The sequence below is a fragment of the Varroa destructor genome, unplaced genomic scaffold, assembly GCF_002443255.2.
Source record: "Varroa destructor unplaced genomic scaffold, Vdes_3.0 BEIS01000002.1, whole genome shotgun sequence".
NCBI classification, from domain to species: domain Eukaryota; kingdom Metazoa; phylum Arthropoda; class Arachnida; order Mesostigmata; family Varroidae; genus Varroa; species Varroa destructor.
This window is the reverse complement of record NW_019211455.1, coordinates 1,401,302-1,423,413: the sequence shown is the minus strand read 5'-3', so window position 1 is coordinate 1,423,413 and position 22,112 is coordinate 1,401,302. Positions and strand designations below refer to the sequence as shown.

Genomic DNA, 22,112 nt, shown 5'->3' with positions numbered 1-22,112 from the left:
TTGAGTCAAATTTATTTCCGCTGAGTTAAACATAAATCAAATTATATTACTACGGAAGAAAACGTTCACAAATCATAATTTCATTGCATTTTTATAATTTAATGTTAAAAATGTTTAATTTTAATTGAAGTTCGTAAAAACTCGTTGATTTGATATTTTTTTAATTTTAAAAGAATATCACGCTTATGTTTTAAAAAAAAAAAACAACATTTTAAGAAACATGATATCCTGATCACGAAAATTATACATTTTTTACATTATTAAATTATGTTTAATATGTTATAATCTTAATATTATTTTGCAGAAACAGGCGTCCTTCGTACACGAACACACGTGCTATGAGGAACCTTGAGCTAGTTAGACTTACTTTTAGCTTAACCAGCCTTATTCTGAAACAAGTATTGTTGCGATCCTATTTTAATCTACGATGGCTATCGGTTATTCATATATTATCGAATAATTTTATGTCACTCAAATTGACTAAGTGGAATCCTTTTATAAAGATAACTCATCGCAATTTGGTTTAGCTAACTCTCCGCTTTTCTTGCTGCAAAATGGCAGGCTTGGTACAGAGTCCGTCGAAATATACAGAGAGCACATAAATCTAGCTTGGACTTTTCATGTAAACCAATTTTAGTCAATTTTTATCAAACGAGAACAGGCGTCCTCGCTCCAAGTCACTCCAACGATATTAACATATGTACAGAGTTCTCGTAGATGATAATGAGGGTTACTTTTGTTAGTTTATCTTTCTACAGTGCTTGGTTCTACTCAATATCAGGTGGTAACAATTACATAATTGCGTCTAATAAGCATATTGTATGAAATCGATCAATTAATCTTCGAGCCGTGCCCGAATAATATGTTTTTCAAATGCTATACATATCGTACAGTACTTTCACTTTTAGACCATGACTACCAGTCGCCCGTCTATCTCATAGGGAAGATCATTTTGGGCGAAGCATCATTCAAAACAAAGATTATGAACAGTCCACGTGCATCTCTGCCTGCTGTTCGGCGCAGATGGATCCGATTTGAGATTTTGTCAATTGCATGAGCAGTTATCATTTGTTTCTTCGTCTTTATTCGTTATTGTTAGGTGTACAGTATTGTAAAGGGGTCGGACAAGGGCCTGCCTATTGTCACTAATTATCAATATGAGTTCTCTTGAAGAAAGTGGTGAAGCCCAGCTGGGATTGACCAATGGCGATGGTGATGGTGAAATCAAAGTAGCAAAGAAAAGATCCTTAAAACGCAAAGTAGAAGAAATGGACACTGATGGTACGCGATCTGACTTGTCTATTTAGCTGATGACATGTATGATAAATAGATTTGTGTCCCATCGTACGTAAGTGTGAAATGATCTGATCTGACCATATTGTTCTAGTATTCTAAGGTAATTCATAAGACGTATGTGACTACCATTTATTCATATCAGCGGTCCTCAGTTTTAAATAATTACGTGCTTTCTCTAAGGACGCTGAGAGTAATGATTTAGTGAAATGTGATTGGCCTTTAACGCGTCGGTCCAACATGTCAATGGATACAATCTTTCCTGAAGAATATGCAAGTTTTAGATACCTAACGCCATTGTAATTTGTTTATAAACGGTTATTTTATCAGCATTGCAAAGATTTATTAATATTAAAATCTGTGTATTTGTGATTCCAATATTTCTTTGCACACGTTTTGTACCCACAGAAGAGAAGTGGCTCTTCAGTCGTGGCGACAACTATTTGCGCCAAATGCATCGTTATTAAGATACAGCACATATCATACTAGACGGTACATCTGTTATTATATGTATGTCTGTAGATAAAATAAAGCGGATAAAGCCCTATCAAACGAATAACTATACAAATCTAAAATCTGATTCAATTTTGTCCGATTTCAGAGGTAGCAAATGAGACGGGAAAAGCTCCCATTCAGTTCCCACCGGCAAAAGAACGCAACATGGGACAAGCTTGCGTTAGAGATATACGAAAAATTCGCGTTCCTCAACATCGTCGTACTCCTCTCAAAGAGAATTGGGCCAAAATCTTCACTCCGTTAGTCGAGCACCTCCAGCTTCAAGTACGCTACGTCCCAAAAAATTACACCGTTGAAATAAAGGTAAAAGTACATTCATCTGTACAGTCTGAATATTAGACTGCAATGTCTGTCACAAATTAATATAGACACGTTTTGTGTATGAGAAGCGCTTGTTGTCGAATTCTCAGTTGTATCGTAAAGAAACTGTATCAGAGCCAGATGCGTCAGTACAATCGATATTTGTTGAATAAGCAATCAAATGCCTTTTCATTTGACGACTAAAACATGACAGGCACGGAATATCTCCAGTTAAAAATTCATAATTTGAATTAGCACTAGTTTAAAAGGTAATAAATATAATTTACTTGTGTCTTACTCTTCCTTAGTGGATGCATGTATTCAATAGATTTTCGGTATCTGACAACGTTAATAAATGGCGATATTATTTTATGTTGATTCGTTCTAAATGTTGTGGATCATCAGGCATCGAATAAAACAACGGAGAGCGGTGCCCTACAACGGGGTGAAGATTTTGTGCGAGCTTTTGTTCTCGGCTTTGAGGTAGACGACGCTCTGGCTCTGCTCCGTTTGGATGAACTGTACCTCGAGACATTTCAGGTTGAAGACGTCAAGACTCTTAAGGGCGATCACATGTCACGCTGCATCGGTAGACTGGCCGGCAAGGGCGGTAGAACCAAGTTCACTATTGAAAATACGACAAAGACACGAATAGTTCTAGCCGACAATAAAATCCACATTCTCGGATCGTTTCAGAATATCCGTGCTGCCCGAACTGCCGTATGCAATTTAATACTGGGCAAGCCACCGAGCAAAGTCTATGGAAGTATGCGCATGTTAGCGGCCCGGGTCTCGCAAAGGCTTTAAACAAAACAAAGTTTAGGGTAATTTTCTTTGTGGATCATGTTATTAGGGCCGGTGTGTGTTTAAACTTTGTAAATAAATGACTACCTGCCAAGAATAAACGTTTTTGACCCATACACTATATAATTAGGTAAAATTTTTAGTTAATCTTTATTTTTCTTTACAGCTTCTTCCTTGCAATAATTCTTGTGAATTCATTGCTTTTTACGGTTAAGCTATATCGAAGCTGATATCACATGTTATTATTATGTGCCATCGATAGTCCCGTAAATCATGCGTATACAAGCCCATAGCGATGTCGAATTAAGTGATATTTTAATCATATCCCCTAAGAAAATGCCGATGGGTGTTCTCAGGAAGTTATCAGAACTAGTACATTTAAGAATATTAATGACCGTTTGGCAATATTTAAAGTGAACTTTCGTAAAGCAGCTGCCCACAAGACCTGTATAGAAAAATAGGAACTGAAAATTATTTTAGCGGATTGGAAAATATTCTTCCGCTTCAGCTTACCAATAATGTCATCAAAAATACCTCGATATTTTTAGAACCCCCAAAGGCTAGAGCAACTATTCATCGTGCCTTTGAGCCAAATTATCAGAAATGCATTTTTATGATAAAGGTTGTATAAATTCTTATTCTTTTATTTATTATCGCTAAACGCTTGCAAACGATTTCATCATTGACGAATGTTGGACTTTACAACCTCTTAAGATACCTACTCTACGGGTAATATGACGTACGAATGTTTATGGAACATCTCTTATTTGTAATATTTCGTAATACATTATAGTATGTGATTTGCGATAAAGCGGTAAGGTATCGTCAAAAATGTTCTGCAGACCAATCTCTGGTGTTCTACGATGATCTTCGGTCTCAGTAGCTTAACATCGTCTATTGAATGTTCTACAAATTATGCATCTGCCGGACATAGTAGCGGTTCAATCCCATTTTCATAATCATCCAATATGGAAGTTAATTAGGAGTGCTCAATTGGATAGCCCAATACGCATTCAAAACAGAAACTTGACGCTATGTCCACATGATTTTTGGAACCTATCAATCTTGTAAAATCGTTTACCTAATTCTGTTAAACAAGTCTCTACTCTCAAGAAGTTTACTGAGTAGATAACTTATGAACTTCGTGAAAACAACTGCTTTTCTTTTTTTTTTATACCTCTATCCATCCTTTATCTGTCAGTAGCCCTTTGAGTTTTATTTCCAATATTGCCGATTATTAGATACTCGGCTAATATTGTAATATGATGTTTATTATTATTATTGTGCTCTTATTATTATTATGAGCGCAATGATCCGTGATCGCTTAGTGGATGAGATATCTGTCTGCCAATCTTAAGGACACGTTCTGGTCTAGGCTCAAATTCAGGCGCAAACGCACTTTGTTTCGTGATAGGGTGCGACCGTTTGATGGAATGCCTAACGGCGACGCCGGACGTAAAACACGAAACATAGAGAGGATGAACGCGCTACTCGGTGTATTTGCGGTACGAGTCTAACTTAGAATGTGTTCTCAATAGTATCTGTGCGCATGTATTTGCTTTAACGGAAGTCGACACTATGGACTGTGGTATAGAAATGACTAAAATTATATTAGTAAACCTAACTTGAGAAGGTATACAGTAAATACGATGTTGGTGTTTTCGTTCTAGCGCTTTGTAATCACACTTTATTTGAAAACTTTTTACTTTTTTGCCATTAAAGGTGTGTGTGTGTCTAAGATAAGACGTCGCCACGCCACCCCTCCCTCAATTCAAAATTGTAAGTCATGCGCTATTCCATTAGAAGACAACAAGTTAATGATCATATTACAAAATTCACTTGACTTCTTTGTCTTGCGGTCCCAAATATTATTTTTGTTTTTCGATTTGGCTCTCCATATGTACATACAGCTAACCAAAAGTGTTGTCGTTGTTGACGGCGACTATGCTTTTTACTTCTAAGGTTACGATAAAACTTCTAATTTTTACTGCTACAAATAATTATAAAAATCATACTGACGATACAATTGTCGTAATATTTAACTGGAGCACATGGAACATTTTATTTGGACTAAAGGTGAGCTAACCGAGGTTTCGTAAGAGAGGCCTTGTTCTTGACGCCATCAACCCAGTTACTGTTATTTTGGCCAATCATATCGGTATAGTCGACCCAACCTGGTGTCGACGGCTCTGCGTACATAATACTATCGTCATGCAAGTCCCGAAAACAAACAAAAAGTAAAAGAATTATATACTTGGATTCAGCCGTTGCCGACATTCCCTTTAATGTCAATATCTCATTATCACTATTTCATATATATATGTATATATAAAATTAGGCTATACCTAAAATTCACTCGTACTGGCTATTTTCTACCATGGGTACGGCGGCCACAGTTTACATCGTCCTGCAATATATTCATGATGATACACACCGTCTGTTATCCTTCTTAGCAATAAGTATTTATTACTAATTTTGTTCCAGAAATGAATAAAAATTGACGATTACCATCCCGAAAATGAGTTTTGCAACTGTTACAGTAGTTGTTATAATCATAGCCGTTGTTGTTTTTGCTTTACTTAGAATTGCAGAATGAATAGAGTCGCTGATTTTACTCCTTCATTCTTTGTATAACCATGAGTCTGTGTGTCCATCCCATACAAGATGACACACTTTTCGTACGGTTTATGTGTCAGAGATCATCTGTTTTCGCTCCCAAAAGGAGACATGCCATTCAGTACAGCAGATTTTTAAACCTTCAAGTGCTTAATGGCATCTAAAATTTTGCGGGAAGACCACGAAACGGTTGATCTCTGCACCCGCGGAGTCGAAGCGCTGATCTAGAAACTAGAAATGTAGTTCGGATCTTTTCTTGCTACTTTTGTGTGCTTATCTAGTTGTCCTATAATTACTATAACTAGCTACGGATTTCTCTTTTTGTCTGCCTATTAATATTCCTATTACTATAGTGGGTAACGGCGCATTGTTGCCCATGCCTTCGTTATCTCCTTGCGGTTGTTGCTCGTTTCCATAGTCACGTAGAAGACACCAACCGCATCCTGTACTATCCGACTGTCTTCATATCATCCTGTATATAGAGTTCACATTTGTCTTCTCTTCTGTGCATGTCTCGTTAGGCAAAAAATGCCACGTGCTTATTGAGTTTCTTTACCACATATGAGTTTCACGGATCTCTCCTATAATTAGACTTGACTTTTGCAGGGCCTGTGGGAAACAATTGATAAAACTCGGTTTATATACTTAGTCCAGTCTTCTTTTCATTTAAAACCAAGTGCGCCTGTGTAACTTACAGTATGCGGACCGTTACAAAACCATTTCAGACTGTGAACCCCATCAAGGATAGGGGGTACTCTAAAAGATGGCGTTCTACTCAACAGAAAGCAACGTACTATTCAAGTGTTTCTACGGGGTTCGGAAATACGCTTCGAAAAATGCATTAATAGAGTTTCGAGTACCTAGTTGCTTCCACAATTACTTTCACCATCATTAATTGTACTAATTTGAGTAAGATATTTTTATTATCTACAAATACACCTACAGTGAGCATTTCAATGGCCTCTTTTCGACGAGCGCCGATATGATCGCTCTCCGCGAGCAGCGTTTCGAATTGCTCGTGCTTGTACAGGTGAGTCACCAACTCCGACTGCAAGTTATCCTTTACATGATTAACAAGGAAGTGCATGATTGCCTTCGGTACCGAGTCTTGGATATTTTTTCGAATGATGAGGAAATAGGACTTTATTAACTTCTCAATGACTTCACAGTCGTGCTGTTCACATGGTGAGAGCTTTCGTGTCGGAGCCGTTGTAGGCTGAAAGTGGTATCATGCAAAAAACAACGAAACAGAGTCAGTAATAATAACGATATGTGGCATATATAGAAACAATGTCATAACACAAGCGGCACCGTGATGAATTAGCTTGGTTTGCAAACGGGTTATTTCATATTGGCGTTTACCACAGAGTTCTTCGATCCTCATCGTGACCATTATCCCAATTATCCAATCCACTTTTGAAAGGCTTTATATATAATGACTTTAATCATACCGCTGCTTTATCTACTCACCACTTCAGCCAAAAAGCTGGTGGGCTTCACAGGGCTGACGGGTTGCTTGGTTTTATGTGCCGGCGTTCCCTGACTGCTCGGGGTCGCTTGGCTTGAACCACCCCCCATCAGGTTAGCTAGGAAACCACCTGAGTTTGTAACTGGTGCGATTGTGGGCGTCGCATTCTGGATAGACGAAGGTGCATCCAGGTTCGCGCTGAATGTTCGCAGCGAGGTACTCTGTATTTATGATGGTGAACGATTCCAGACGATGCCCACGGGTACATTCAATGAAAACCGGAGAACGAACGAAATGCAAGAGGAGAATAATCTTAACATACGTAGACTTGATAAGCATACAGTTTCACTAAGTTAGGTTGGAATAAGCTAGTAACATCAACACAACCAAGCAGTTTCTGGCCAGTAAGCTAATCAAGCGTTTATGTACACAAAAGAGGGTACATACGCATAACATGCATGAATATAAGAAGCCATTGATTGAATTTCACGTTTTTACAGATAGAACTCAACGAATATGATAAATGGTCCTTACTTTTTCTCAAGGTACAAACGTAAATCAGATTTATTGTCTGCATAAATTTAACAGTGTCCTATTTTTCAGTTTTATTTGTTCGAAAAAATACTGCTCAAAAACGAATATTCAAGAGTTGTGGTCCTTTATAGACGTACGCAGATTGCCCATGAACCTAAGTAGCGTCAAAGCAAAAATGAAACACTTATTGAAAATTTGTTTTTGTTACGAAGAAATTGTTACACTGATATTACAACATACCCGGCTCATCATACCCAATAAGACACAACAATTTTCGTCTTTTACTACAAGGTTCATCATGGGCCAGCTTTCGCTTTTCACTAGGGCGGCAGATGATTCCGACGATGAGATCCCATTGATATTTTACAAGATTCACAGGAAGATGCAAAATGTCCTATGAGAAAAATACCCCATGTAAACTTTTTCGAATAAAGCCGCACACACAGTTTTGGAACCACAGTAAGTAATCCACCTTACAGTACTAAATGATAGATATCTGAAAACCTCGGCAGGGTTCATTATTTTCTATGGGTTTACCCATTGTCTCCGAGCTTAGAAGCCTGTGCCAATTTCTTGTTTCAAAAGTTTATGTTACTCGAAATAGTAATACTTGATTATATTTACTTTCGGACTTCATCTGACCAAATATCTATATTATAAAAGTTAAATTACAGCCAATCATTTTTAATGTAAATGGTCCTTTTTGACAGTACGGATTTATCCTTTTCAAATAAACTTTCTGCCCTCAAAGAAATTACAGCTTACTATACTATGAATCCGGCTGTGAACTACGGTTCTTACTGGACTACTGAGCACTAACCACAGAATAAAATTTCAATGGTGTCTTTTTTTCTGCCGTAGACTACATATATAGGGCGGAGGGTTGCCGCTGTTTGATTCTGGAAACGATTTTCATATTTGTGATATATAGCCTTATTACCCAGTAATCAAATACGATAGTTGTTTGTTAAAACAAAACGGATATAAGCCACGCGAATAACATTCTATTGCGAGCCGTACAAGCACGAGTAGAACTAATAATACATCGACTAAATGGGTAGTTTTTAACCATGTATCAGGAAGAAGGTGTAAATAATTAGTTAGACAATAAGAATTTTAAGCAATGTCGACTACTATAAAATGTAATACTCTAGAAACATATTTCCACTTTGAAGGTAAATTTTGTGCACATGGTCTTTGTAATATTTACGTACTTTGTCACAGCCAGGTGCCATACTGGTGCCATACGCTAACTTAATATTGCTAACTGCTTGTTGTGCGAAAAGCGTTTTGCTTAAACACCAAATCATGAACTTTAAGTCATTTCAAAATTTTTTTAACCTTATGTACAGGGAATAATATGTTCAAGATGAGCTACAATATTCCTTGGCATCCTTAGAACTGGCTCTAGGTTTCCTTCTTCATTACACCGAACAAAGTATAAGTACAAAAATGACAGTACACACATGTCACACCGTCCAGTAAAATAACGAATTCGTGCTAACAGTAACCCCCTATTATGTCGAAATCAGTACGAAATACACCGTAATGGTTTCCTATCCTGACCAGTCTGATGGGAAACCTGTCCCGAATCTAAAACAAACAAGGTTTGTAATCAAAATGCAGTCTAAACAACTAGGAAAGAAAGAGGGTAAGTTCGAAGCATGGAAAGCCAATGGGGAAAAGTTGTGATAACAATACTAGCTAAATTTGATTATAAGCAGCATCGAAGTTTCGCTAAAATCGTCTCTCTGTAGTCATGATTTTTTAATCCTTCGCAATTAATTACCCATGTAAATGTAAATGTTGGTGTTAGATGATTTGTTTACAGATACAAATCAATGAAAGATAAGCATTGCTTTAAACATTATATTATGATGTTACAAATTAAAGCTGAGTTTATGCGGTTGCTTTCCTTCAACCATTTTAAGGCTGTAAAGCATCTGTTGGAGTCAATAACACCAAAAGCAGCAGATTGGTGCTGTTACCAATGACAATTGCTGGCCGCACCATTTGCTTTTTAACTATACTGTGAAACACTTCGAATATTTTAATGCTTACCTTATTCATAATTTTTAAGTCGACGTTGGAAGTCCCGTCTCCATTAGCCATTACGACCCCCTGACCCGCGTGATCGCAACTGTGCGCAAGAGCACTCTTCATCGGACGCTTTTCTTCGGGGCCTATAAAACAAACAGTAAGAATATAAATGTTTATTTATTGATTACTTAATGCCAGCTATTAAAAACTTTATTAACAGTCCATCTGTTACATTATAGGTCACATTTAAATGCCCGCGACAAGCTAACTTATTGAAAGAACGCGAGTTGAAACTGGGCTTACCCTTCGAAAGTCCCCGAACAAGGGTGGCGTCATGGAAATCGGGGTGTTTGGTATTGATGTACGCGAGCTCAATACAGACTATGTTCTCTACCATCGAATTGGTTGGCGGAAGACGTCGTCGCAAGAGCTGTGTAACAACCTCTACGATGGACTCGTGAAGCTTTGGAAAACGTAACATTTCTTGCTGAACCTGCAAAATGGCCCAGCGATAACACAAAGGCAATAGATCTTAGCCATCCGCATCGTCCCGGTATTTATCAATTTATTGATGTAATAGTCTTAATCGAACGCATACTTGAAGTCCGTGTACACACACATGTATAGGGTTAATTCGAGAAAACATACATTTACATTAGCGACAGCTGCCTCCTTACACGTTTTTATGGTTGCCTCCTTTTTTTTTATGTACCGACAGTATCTTCTACTCACTTCGATACCACAGTGCTGAATAATTCGCTGCATCTCTTCGTGGACAAGTTCCACACAACGAAGTGATGGCTCTTCCAGCCGTCGAATTTGTCGTTTTACAAGTAATTCGAAGGACACTTCCGGGACGAACAACGCTGGCCGCGGGCCGGTCGCGTTCCGTATTGCCGTCAAAATGTCAAGCGTCGTAAGTCCGGCCAGTGGATCGATGCTGTCTAGGGTCCTTCCAAATGTCTCGTGAAAGATGTAACAGATGCGTGCGCCACCACACAACTCTGTCGTTTCTATGTTACGAGCCGTACCTAATGGTAAAGGTTAGAATAACGAATACAGTGAATTTTTGTTTGATGAGCGCCACATTGTCTTTGAGCAGCTAATTTAGATCTTCAAAGGTTTAACAATAGCACAAGGTCTTAGTGTCTTGCCGGTTTACCACCAACGAGGGTCTACATATAATCAGGGAACGAAATTCGACTTAGTCATTGAACTCGAGTTCACAGCTTACCACGAAAGAGTTAATTGGGATTATTGGCTACACGCAGATTACTTTCTACAACACAACACAGCATATTACAATGAGGCTCGATGTGGCATCGGGTTGAAACATTTTGCTAGTTTCTTGAACGTACCTTCAATGGTGGCACAATATGCCGAAGCGAACTTGGTGATAATCTGCAAGAGCGTTTGACCCTTATCATCGACAGTTTCGCCATACGAATTAAGTAATTGTTGGAACTGTGAGATCATCACATTGACACGGGTCTTCAGCTCGGGCAGACAGTCGCGGATATGGTGCATCAACAGACGATTCAACGTCTTAACAAGATACGGGGTGCCGTTCCTGTTTGCCAAAGCAGGATACCTGCGCTGAAGGTAGGATGCCTCATCTTTGAGAGCCGCGCTAATATCCTTCTTGTTCATAATGTCCTGTTGGGATCTGTTGACTACACCGATGATGCCGAGCTTGATCGGAATGACTCGACCGCAGAGCACATCAACAGCGTCTGTTCCCGCATCCATAAGGTCGAGTTTTGTGATGACAGCCAAAGTACGTCGACCCTCGGGATCGACATCTCGAGCTAGCTTGATGGCCTCTGATGTCGCGAAGTCGGTGTTGGCTGGCGTCACCGCGAGAATAATCGAATTCGGATTAATTGTAAATTTGAGGATGAGTTCCTTGATTTGGGATTCGATATCTTCTGGCTGGTCACCGACGGGAACTTTCGTCAAACCAGGTAGATCGACGAGTGTGAGATTCACAACTCGGTTTGAGTAGATCTTCAAGTTAATGGATTCAAAACAGATACCTTTGTTCGTACCGGAAACTCGGTCGGTGTCTTTCTCAATTTCTGCGGAGACACAAACAAACGCACATTCGCATATGCACATATCGTTCCACGTCAGATGCTCACAGTGCAGGCGATTCATTTAACTAAGCTAGCATTAAGGTATTGCAAGGCATTATATCTTTCAATAAGCAAAAGTTAGGGTTCATAAACAGATAAGCAACTGTTTCAAGTTTACGTTTTTCATAGTTCTTAAACATTGGTTCAAACGACTGGATCATGAACAGAATCCATTGAAATTAACATTACAAATTATGATTTACTATTGTTAGATACTATCATTTTATAGACATTGTTTTTCAATTAATATGTTTCAGATAAATATATCAACACTATTAAGTTTCTTATTTTCAAAGAACTGCTGTTCTGGCCATGATTATTATGAAGTCAAAAAACAAAACTTTACTTACCTTCCCTAATGTCATTGAAGTCAGTGAAAACCTTATTTTTGAGATGCAAAAATTCACCCCACTCTTCAACTGCCATCGTCCCTGATTCGAGACTTCGATGCGTTTTGTCATCCTAATTCGGCCAAACGTAATTTAAATATGAAAAAAAAAAGGATTATTGACAAGCTGACATGGGATAGTGCTGAGTAGAGGAAGTTATAGAGAATCAGCCAAGTAGTACAAGCCTCATTGTAAACCCAAAAAATAGCTTATGTAACCCCTAGGGGGCTCATATCGAACTGCCTACATCGTTTCATAAAATAAGAAGTTATTGGTATTATTATTAAGCATCAGTTAAGCCGTATGCCAAATAATTTAGCCGAATAACTTCTATAATTCCCATGATGATAACATCCTAGGATAAGTTAGTCATTATTTCACATTTGCGTTGCACTAATAACCACTTAGACTTACAATAGAGGAAAAATTAATTGTCAGTTGCTGCTATTTAATTCTTTACGTTTAATCATTTATTATTACTTATTACTAATTATTTATTATTACTTTACTTTATTCTTTCGCGAGCTTTCTACATGGCGCTGCCATCATTATTTAGCCGGTATACTTGCAGAGCACAATTTGTGTAGTCCGACATTGAAGTAGCTTTACCTTTGCGACGTGAACGAGCTGTAAAACCAGTGGTCTTCGAGTGACGATTCCTGAACCGCGAGGAAGGAAGTCCCGACCTACAATCGCTTCGAGTACTGAACTTTTTCCTGCACTCTGTTAAGATTAGGCATAGATTATCATTATAATTGTTTCCCTATAGATCCTACTGTAACACTTGTATGCACGAATCTTAACTAATGAAGGGGTCCAAGGCAAACATTTGAAAAAGGTGCAAAATTTAGCATTAACTCAATTACTCGAGATTTTTTAATTTCCAAGAGAAAAACTAATGCGATAAATGTATATTTATTATTTATGATACGTAGTATATTAAATACTCTTTAGTATTTTTAGTCATTTCATGGCACTATAAACAGTTACTTTTCACTTTACAGAAATTGAAGTCGGCGAAGGAATTGCGACAAAATACTGACAAAACATAAATCAGTTTGTGATTCAAGATAGTTACCTACATTATTGTCATTGCACGCATCATCGAAGGTGATTTTTCTCTTATTAGAATTTCTTTAGATTAATCCTTATTCAATACTTGACGCGGTATTTTTACATTTAGCAATCCGTTCATCAGAGAAGAGAGCTCCCTATCACATTGTCATAATGAACTTATCTAAAAAATAGTTCTTATAGCCAAATATAGCTAATTTATGCTCATGTACTGAACACTTCGTGACCAGCTGCTGGGTATATTAATTACTAATATATTGTGAAATAAAACTATGTAGAGACACCTATGGTTGAATTCGGTATATTGGCACTTTTCAAATTAGGGTTTTATACTTCAATAATATTACGTAATTTGTGTAAATAAAGAAGAATATGTGATACGATATTTTGGAACTCCTACAACACCATAAGGTCACGTCGTAGCCTCTTAAACGCCTCCTAAGAAACATATGACCTATCTGAACAACAATATCACATAGTGTTCTGTTCCCTACGTCAATTTTACTTAATAATGAATGTTAAATTACAATTCAATAATCTATCCGGTGCACGAACGACGGCGACAAATTCGTCAGTGAATGAGCCCCTTCGTTCTGCTGCAGTAGTTGCGTCCCGTCACTTAGCGGAGAAGTAACTAAGCCTTTTGATCGTGGCATACCGCCGTAGAGACGGGTAATACCCGCACTATTTTGTAAAAAAATGTCTATTAATAAGGGCTGCAGGCGTCCGCATGAAATATTCCAGCTTCATGAGCTGAACAATTGAGCTTGCTTTCTCGCAGTCAAAATTGGTCAGTTCAAGAGAGTAGCAAACCAACCGATGTAAATGACCAGGTTGGTGGTCAATCAGCCACTCGGCAAATGATGCTGATACTCACTAGTTGAGTAAAGGGTAGCCCAGGCGACACTATTTGCAATTTGTAACTTGCCAAGCAAGGCCAGAATGATACCACAACGGCAGCAAAAAACGCCCGACCCGACCCGAAAGTGGCATGGGTGTCGTTCACCTCTCGTTTTTTACTTGCATAATCTGCTCGCTAGGCTACAGTAGATGAACTGTGTTGTTTCTGCAACTAGCCGTCAGATATGCAAGCTTTGTTCCTACGAGCAATTGCTACAACAGAAACTAAGACTTCAGCGGATAAATAAAAATGATGTCAGTTTGCTGTGCAAAAACTCTGCCGTAAAAATTAGACAACTAGACTGCAACGTACAATGAGTAGGAACACGCGGTAGACTTATTTACGTGGAACTTAGATTTGAAATAAACAAAATTAGGATTTATCTAACTAGTCATTGAACGATACGAGGTACGGGTTCCCATAATCCCAAAACCAGCTAATTTATGACGAAATGTAGTCTTCATCGGCGCTATTAATACACGAACAAGGAAAATATTTCTCGGGAAATTTTCGGATTTCCATTGCATCAACGGTTTACGAACGCCAACCTTGTGTGTGTTAAACGTTTCAATTTTATGCGGCTGTATAGCAAAAATGTTAGACTTGAATTTCAACAATTCGCAACTTACTAAATGTTTCTAGAGAGCTACAATATTGCTTTATTCATGTCACTGGTGAATTTTCAGAGCGTAATCCTTTCTGTTATGTCATTTTTTCAGCGCATTATGTCTCTCTTCTAATGACCAAGCAACTATGGCGTGTGTTAAATGTTTCTCTCAAAGAGTTTCAGGAGACTTTCATTACGTTCGGCTACAAAATGCAATATGATTGTCTCGACCAATAAAGAACTTTTCGCAAGTTAGCACACCCGTCATCACCAATATTTCTTAAGGGAACAAAGTAGCTACAGCTACTTTTGTTACCTATTTGCTTTATTTCACGCCACCAAAGCTTCGCTTTTGACGTCCCAAGGATTTCAGTATGTCTTATTATGAACATTTCCTCTGTATTTTGTCTTCATTGGCCACAAAGACGAGAAAGCTCAAAACGTCCACACCTGTTTTTCCAACACATGTTAGCGAGATGACTGACCGTTTGTAGAGATCGAATCTCGGTTAAGCTCTTTAAACATATCTCTAGCATCGGTGTCCATCACAAGCCGCCGGGTTCAATTTCCCTTCGTGCTGTTTCTTATAAGATGCTCTTTAAGAAGGTCTCGAAACTTCTTGTTTGTGATTCTTTCCACTGCTAACATCCAACTTGTAGTTGCAGCAGAACCGTTTACATATACGAAAGCACATAAACGTTCTCTAATATGTGCTTTATTTCCCCTTTTGTAAACTCACTTTTACTACGATTAAGCAGCAATTATCAAGGTAAATTGTTCGAGATGCTACGAAAGATTTCTTCGCATATGTCGTCAAAGCATCTGAAAAACTACTGATCTCTTACTAAGCATTGAAGTTCATTACGAGAAAACGCGGACACAGTAATGATCTTTATTGAGATTTACTGTTCCAAAAAGCAGTTCGTGAAAAGATGCATAAAGCAAAAGTAACCCCCAAAATACTATCACGAACCTGAGCGCCAACGACGACAATTTGGGGCAAATGCACAGCGTCACCGCCAACCGTTGTGAAGACGTCTTGCAGTTTATTAATAATCGGTATAAGGGCTTCCATGGCCCCTTTTGATTTTGTGTGTTACTGGAACTCTTTATTGTGAAATTCCTCTGAGGGTTTAAACAGAGCACAATGAAGACTAGTTTGTTGCTGTTTTTCTTTACCGAATGATCACTCGAATCCTTCCGACAACCTCACCTCGCCACCTCGATGACCATCAGCACCTTTCAATCATTGAGCATATTACCATTAAAAACTTCTTCTGACAACAGCCAACTTTTGATCCTCTCTCACGATCGATCAGTTCAGCTGCACAGCGCCGATACCCTTGGCACCAGTGTTTGTTCAAGGGTGACTTGAATCTTGGGAAGCGAATGCTTTTGCCACAGCACCGCACCGTGAACACAGTACAGGAGAAAACAGACAAATATCAATAACAACACGCGAAAATAACAACGACAACGACGACTCGATTTGATTCACTTTGTATTTGTAACTACAAACTGATTGTTGTCCTGCTTGACTACTTTGGCTGCCCGACTGGCTGGCCGGTGGGCAAAGATCATCGAACCAACAAATGGAAGGTACTAGATCAACTACGACGGTGCTGTCCTGCGCTACTGTCGACCGCTAGCTGGACCATTACCAGCCGCAGCATCAGTATGGAAGCAATACTAGGCCCCCTCTACGTGTGTATGCTCTAGGCGCAATCGGTGAGCGCCGGCTTCTCGTTTGTCTGTAACTGCAGCGATCAGCGCAAACAACGCAGTTCTCTGTCTCCGTTTCAGCGCGCTGTTGGGTACATGGGAAGAGGACAAATTCTGTCTGCCACCGAATGTCCTCCGCTCCCGCCCGCCGTTCTGCTGTTGGCCGTCGGCCTGGACGGTGTTAGCTACCTGGGCTGCCCCGCTGGAGCTTTAGTGGTTAGTTAGTTATGGCTGTTGGGCGAATGAGCGGCTGGCGGACGATAGTTCAGGCGACTAAGATGGCGCCGCATCGAAGATTACAGCGCCACAGCTATCGCACTGTTTAGTTTTCGCGTGGCGGGCGGCGCGCTTCGGCTGTGGACGTAGACTGCCATAAGTAGCAGCAAAGCCCAAACGAACCTCGCTCAGCCGATGGCACAAGGTTGGGGCACAGCTGTAGGGATGAAAAGTGAGCCAGAAAAACAGATGGGCGGTGATGACGATGCGAGACTCTGGAGTCCAGAGAAGTCAAGCAATTTTTAAGTGCTTATTGTCACTGCTGATAAGAGTTTTGCGCGTGTAGAACTCGCTGGATGACGCGAACGACAGCAACGATTGGTACGTCAGCAATTTGCCGCACTGATGTAGAGCCGAACAACAAGAGAGGAAAAATAAAAAAAATATAGTCGTAACTATAGCGGACAAGCATGCTTTTCTTTCTTATGCCATACATGATAATGTTTCATTTTAAATGTTCGTTTTCAATTAGGAGTTAGAAAGGGCTTAAACGGACGCATAAGTATATGGGAGATATTTGACCTAATCTTTGAAAAGCAACTGAAAGGCTGATCAACAAAGTTATTTGACTGCACAAAAATTACGCATTGCAACAATTTAATCCTGCCAATACAAAGACGAAATCAGCATGTATCAGCAACAATTAAGCAGGCTACTTAATCTCGTCTCAACTTAAATTCAGAACCTTGACAATTCACCATTCCCAATACACCAAAGACGTAGTGAACATTCTCCTTCCTATTTGAAGTCCGTCGCGAAACTTACTTCCAACTTATTACCGTTTCTTCACTACGGGCCAGGTTCATTGTATTCCTGCTGCTTGATAGCTTGATCTATCACGAGGAACGCAGCTCTGGCAGAATGTTCACGCGACCCTCTCCTAATAGAACGGCGCATGTGCGTCGCTATCCGGCTGGCAGGATGGCAGGCTGCTGCCTAACCGTGTCGCGGCTAGTTTACCCTCTCCTACCAGAAAAAAAGCGTGCTTGAGTCGAAATATTGTGCTTCAACGCTGACGGCACCGGCCGTATTGTCGATGGCGGCCAAGTTACTCCAGCGTTGCTGCTCAATGTGCGCTACCTAACGATTGGCCGTGGGCAATAGTCGATGACCCTCTGCAAATGTAGACGCTAGAGTGCACTATAAAAGGGGTTACAATTAGGGTCGAGGGTAGCGGCTGCAGTTGACTATTCCTAAAAGTAACGTTCGTACGATTGACCTTTGCCCTGTTCTATGTTCATCAGTACCATAGGGTGGACCTGCTACCGGTAGCTGTGGCTGAATCACGCAAAGAGGACGTCAGAAATCGACACGGGTTTTGAACATTTGAACGAAGAGGCTAATGAGATGTTGTGCTTATTAAGTAAAAGCTAAAAAGTGAGTATACCTAAGTGAGTGAACAGTATTGAAGGTAAAGAGGCAGTTCAGTTCTCTCCATTGGAATATCGTAAGGTTTGAGTGCACTCGCTTGTTCGTAAACGCCGAACTGGAGAACGACGAACTTAGTCTGTAAGATCAGCGCCGTCTGGAGGGCGGAGCGGGTATAGTATTGGCTAGATGTAATATTAAACACGTCGTTCATGTTCTTATTATAGAGTCATGAAGAATGTGTTCGGATAGATTTGAATAGAATTTATATTTGCTGAAAATGCAACATAGTGTATGTTGTTGAAAATATGAAGGTTTTTTCTTTCAGAAATTATATGAGGATGGAAAATAATAATGGTTGGGAAGATCTTATTTTTTAATCTGCTACTGTCTAATTGACTGTGCTAGATTGCATGTGGTATTCTGAGTATGTAGTGTTCTGTTTTAGAATATACCTGTTTAAAATAGTTAGCCAAGACCTCACATTGCTAATACTTATCACCTAATCGTTAAATCTTTCGTCTAATATATTATGCATGTCGCATTTGATTTATTGTTCAACTGCCTATTGAAGCGGTGCGTTAATTCATGAGCAATCACTAGTAAGAAAAATAGTTGAAGCATTAAGTATCAGAGACAATGAGCCCAGAATTTTAAGAGATGTTTCCTCTACGTAATAACAACAGACACACATTTTCAAACGTAACGTAGTGACCATAGTCTTGATTTAAAAAATCAAGCCCAATTTCTCTATCGAAGGCCTCCTAAGCAAGTACCTCTCACGTACCAGTTGACAGCGAACATGGAGTGATTAGTGAACACGCATAAAAACGCAGGTATATTTAGTCTCTGTTGATAGCAACGGGTGGCCTGAGACCCAAACTGCGGATGTTGCACGCTGGTTTCGACGTATATTCATCACATATGCACCCATAGTCACACATGTATAAACAACATTTACTCAATAGCTGTTGCTAACATCCTTGTCGACGCTAGCAACAATATCAGGTCCATTAGAACATTTGTTACTGCAATTAGTAGAAGAAAAACCATGCTCCGGTACATATATATCGTTCTGTTCACACCATGACCACCCTGAGCCCGCGGTTAGAGTTAGGTCGGTTAAGAGTGCAAATATCTGTCATTTGTGTCATTCTGTTTGATTCGTTCATTGTGAGTCAACTGGGCTGCAATTTTTGACGTTGGTTTCGCGGCTAGCCTTACTGCCAGCTAGAAGCTATAACATATTTCAATCGTATTGCGGTTATGGTACTACCAACCTTCTGTGGATAAATACAGTTTCGCCACTGCCAGTAATCGTAGCCTAGTCTAATTCGCCGGTAACTTTCAGTGATGTGCCCTGGCCTTCAGCCTGGACCAAAGGATACAGCCAAACCCAGAACGGCAACAGCCAGCAAACACCACTCCGTTTATTTGCGGTGGCATCTGCTTGAGTTCGTATAGACCCAAGTTGCCATCGACGCGATAGAAGCCATCGTGACGCACTAGTTTGGTCGAATCGATTGACGAGTGAACCGTTTTTGCCACAAGTGGATCAAATCAGCTGCGTCGTCGATCAAGCAACGAAGATAACATCGACAAGTACTAAGTATCGGCAGCAGAGGGTCGGTTTACCCGATGTTGGTTAGGCTTGTTCCTGCTACTTTAGGCTTTTATTGTATCTCGGTAAATTCGGAGTTAAGCTTAGCTGACGCGCTTTCTTTTAGTTTGTTTCTTGACTGGCGCATGCACCATTCCTCCTTCTTCCCATATTCCTTGTAACTGTTTGACAACTGTGAAACCGTGTGGGCCCGTCCCCTGCTCGCCCGTTCTCGCCGGTGTCGTTGCCAAGTTGTCGACAAGTCACTGCCGACATGACAACGGCGATCTTCCTTTTTGCAGTCAGGAAGAGCAAAAACTTAGGGGATTAAGGTAGAGGTAAAGGGGGCGGCAGAGGTTTAAATATAAGATGGCCAACTCTTCTACTTCTAATGAGAAGAAAATACTAAGCGTGATTGGCGCTTGGCTATCTGCTAGAAAAAGCGAACTGTATAAACTTAAACATGAATGCTATAATTATATTAATGCTATTGTATAACAACGTTTTGATGATGAACTACTACTATTTTGGAGTCAGACTTGTTTTGAAAACAAAGAAAAATGCATTATGCATAAATGTGTTTCACAGCTAGATCAATCGCGCTGAAATCGTTTCATTTGAAGTGCCAAACTTACGGGAGCGTAGCACGTATGGCTAATACTTGTCTCCGAGTGCATTGCCATAGTGACAAATATGATGTTTCTAGCTCAAGTCTCAGCGTTGGTAAACAAAGAATTTATAAAAATAGAGGCAACAAGTAAAGGTTGATAGCTACAGCAGTTAGTTACTCCGCAGCCTCGCAAGTTTGTTGAGGAACTTCATACAAGCCCAACAAATAGCTTCCAGCGCTCTTTGAAACAATATTCAAGGCCGACATAGCAGAGTAACTCGAAAGGGTCAGCTCGAAATCACACGCTCACTTGAACCAAAACTCCCCTGTGTAGCGTCCTCCATCCAAGAATCAGGAGAAGGATTACTTCATTGTTGACATTGTTTTTTATGTTTCGTTGATTATGGTCGACGTGAGCATGACGATATCAAAAAACCAATACGATTGGTTTTGCGTTTTCTTACCGAGTGAAGCTTATTTATAAACGGATAAGGCGAAAAGGCTGTAGGCATTATAGTTTGTTCCACTTCGTATAGCATCTCCATTAACGTTCCACCAGTTGGAAAGAAAACGGTCCAAATGGTTAGGCTGCTTTGCACTGAGCTCTAATGGGTAAATGAATAATGGGAAAACTGAAAAACGAAAGTATTCACAGGTGTTTACCCCATCTGCTCTCTGAGGACTTCATTTTATTTCAAATATTTTTTCAATCTCTTCAACTATGCCCCTTTATTGCCGTGTTTCTTTAATTTTTTATAGAACGACAGAAGCAATATGGGCAAAAGACTTACCAGAAACGAAAGATTTACTTTACGAAGACTGCAGTGTATTCACGTTAGTTGAAAAATTGAAGGCGAGAGAGTTATGCCGTGCGGTGTATTCCCTTATGGAGATGATATATCACATATTATCTATTTTTGTCAATACCAGGCTAATTCTGTCGGCTGGACGCTGTTTGCTGTTATTCTTTATTGGATGCAGCCCGTGTGATCTGTTATTACTCGGAAAATTCGGCCGAATCAGGATAAAGGTTTTATAGGTGAGTCCTAAACTATCGAACAAGCTTCCCAGGTTTAGTCTCATGTACAACTATTAGTCATTGGTTCCTGTAACTGTGACCTTTAAACTATATATACATATATGTAATGATTTAGGGTGGCAACTATGAAATTTAATGACCTCACATATTCATCTAAAGTTACAGAACTGCTTCTGTAGTGAGCTTGGCGGTTGTAAATGGGAATTATAGTTAATCTTCAAAAAGGAAACTCAGTTTGGCGATTAGCGCAAAGCTAGAAAGGTGTTAGCTCAAAAGTACGATATTTGCACGACACTAAACATCGGGCTGGGGTGCGCGCCTGAATAATTATTGATTTCGACGGATACACAACGAAGATGCGACATTGTCGAACGTGAAATATCCAATGTGGTGCCATTAAGTGCTGGATTAGACTAGCCGCTGAAGTGGAGACTAAACGAACCACATGGTTAACTATTGTAATGACAGGATCGGGAGAAACCTAGTCTTGTTAATCATGACCGCTTCCAAATGGTCAAGAGAATTATCGTGCGGCGCTTTAAATCGACTGATTTTTTTTTGCTAAGCGGCGCAGAGCGATGCATGCTTTGCTGTGGCAACGGTGAGCTCCAAGCGGTTTTTTTGGTGGAGCGCACCACACGGTTTTTCATTTGCACCGAGGTCAGTTTGTAACGAACCGACTTTTGTTTTTTTTTAACATACAGTTATAACACGAATTTCGAAGAGCCTCATACTGAGCTGGCAATAGAACACTGTTCTGTTTCGTTCAAAAGCTTAAAGCAGCGCATAGTTACATCAATTCGTTCTTCTTTGTGTGTAT

At 39.7% G+C, this 22,112-nt stretch overlaps 3 protein-coding genes across 25 annotated transcripts in view; 2 read left to right on the top strand and 1 right to left on the bottom strand.

Moving 5' to 3' along the window:
* Positions 1–965: 965 nt before the first annotated feature.
* On the top strand, positions 966–3,014 carry l(1)G0004 (RNA-binding protein pno1). The gene is made up of 3 exons (XM_022790803.2): positions 966–1,281; positions 1,895–2,112; positions 2,515–3,014. The coding sequence occupies exons 1-3, from the start codon at positions 1,158–1,160 to the stop codon at positions 2,914–2,916; spliced, it is 744 nt and encodes a 247-aa protein (XP_022646538.1). The 5' UTR covers positions 966–1,157; the 3' UTR covers positions 2,917–3,014.
* A 1,557-nt stretch (positions 3,015–4,571) lies between these two features.
* Positions 4,572–15,792, bottom strand: Drp1 (dynamin related protein 1). The gene is made up of 10 exons (XM_022790778.2): positions 15,651–15,792; positions 12,705–12,818; positions 12,057–12,168; positions 10,930–11,649; positions 10,304–10,602; positions 9,875–10,064; positions 9,593–9,714; positions 7,000–7,218; positions 6,473–6,745; positions 4,572–6,138 (listed from the first exon to the last, which is right to left on the bottom strand). The coding sequence occupies exons 1-10, from the start codon at positions 15,750–15,752 to the stop codon at positions 6,082–6,084; spliced, it is 2,208 nt and encodes a 735-aa protein (XP_022646513.1). The 5' UTR covers positions 15,753–15,792; the 3' UTR covers positions 4,572–6,081.
* Positions 15,793–16,855: 1,063 nt separating this feature from the next.
* Positions 16,856–22,112, top strand: part of LOC111244113 (uncharacterized) — a 27,002-nt gene continuing 21,745 nt past the window's right edge. For 4 of the 23 annotated variants that reach the window (XR_015322174.1, XM_086981519.1, XM_086981512.1 and 1 more), the window contains exons 1-3: positions 17,672–18,052; positions 19,395–19,687; positions 21,184–21,292. The gene's annotated coding sequence lies outside the window, so the exon portion shown is untranslated. Of the gene's footprint in view, positions 16,997–17,671; positions 18,053–19,394; positions 19,688–21,183; positions 21,293–22,112 lie in introns of those variants that run through there. The other 19 variants (XM_086981522.1, XM_086981515.1, XM_086981505.1 and 16 more) reach the window with 7 other exon arrangements.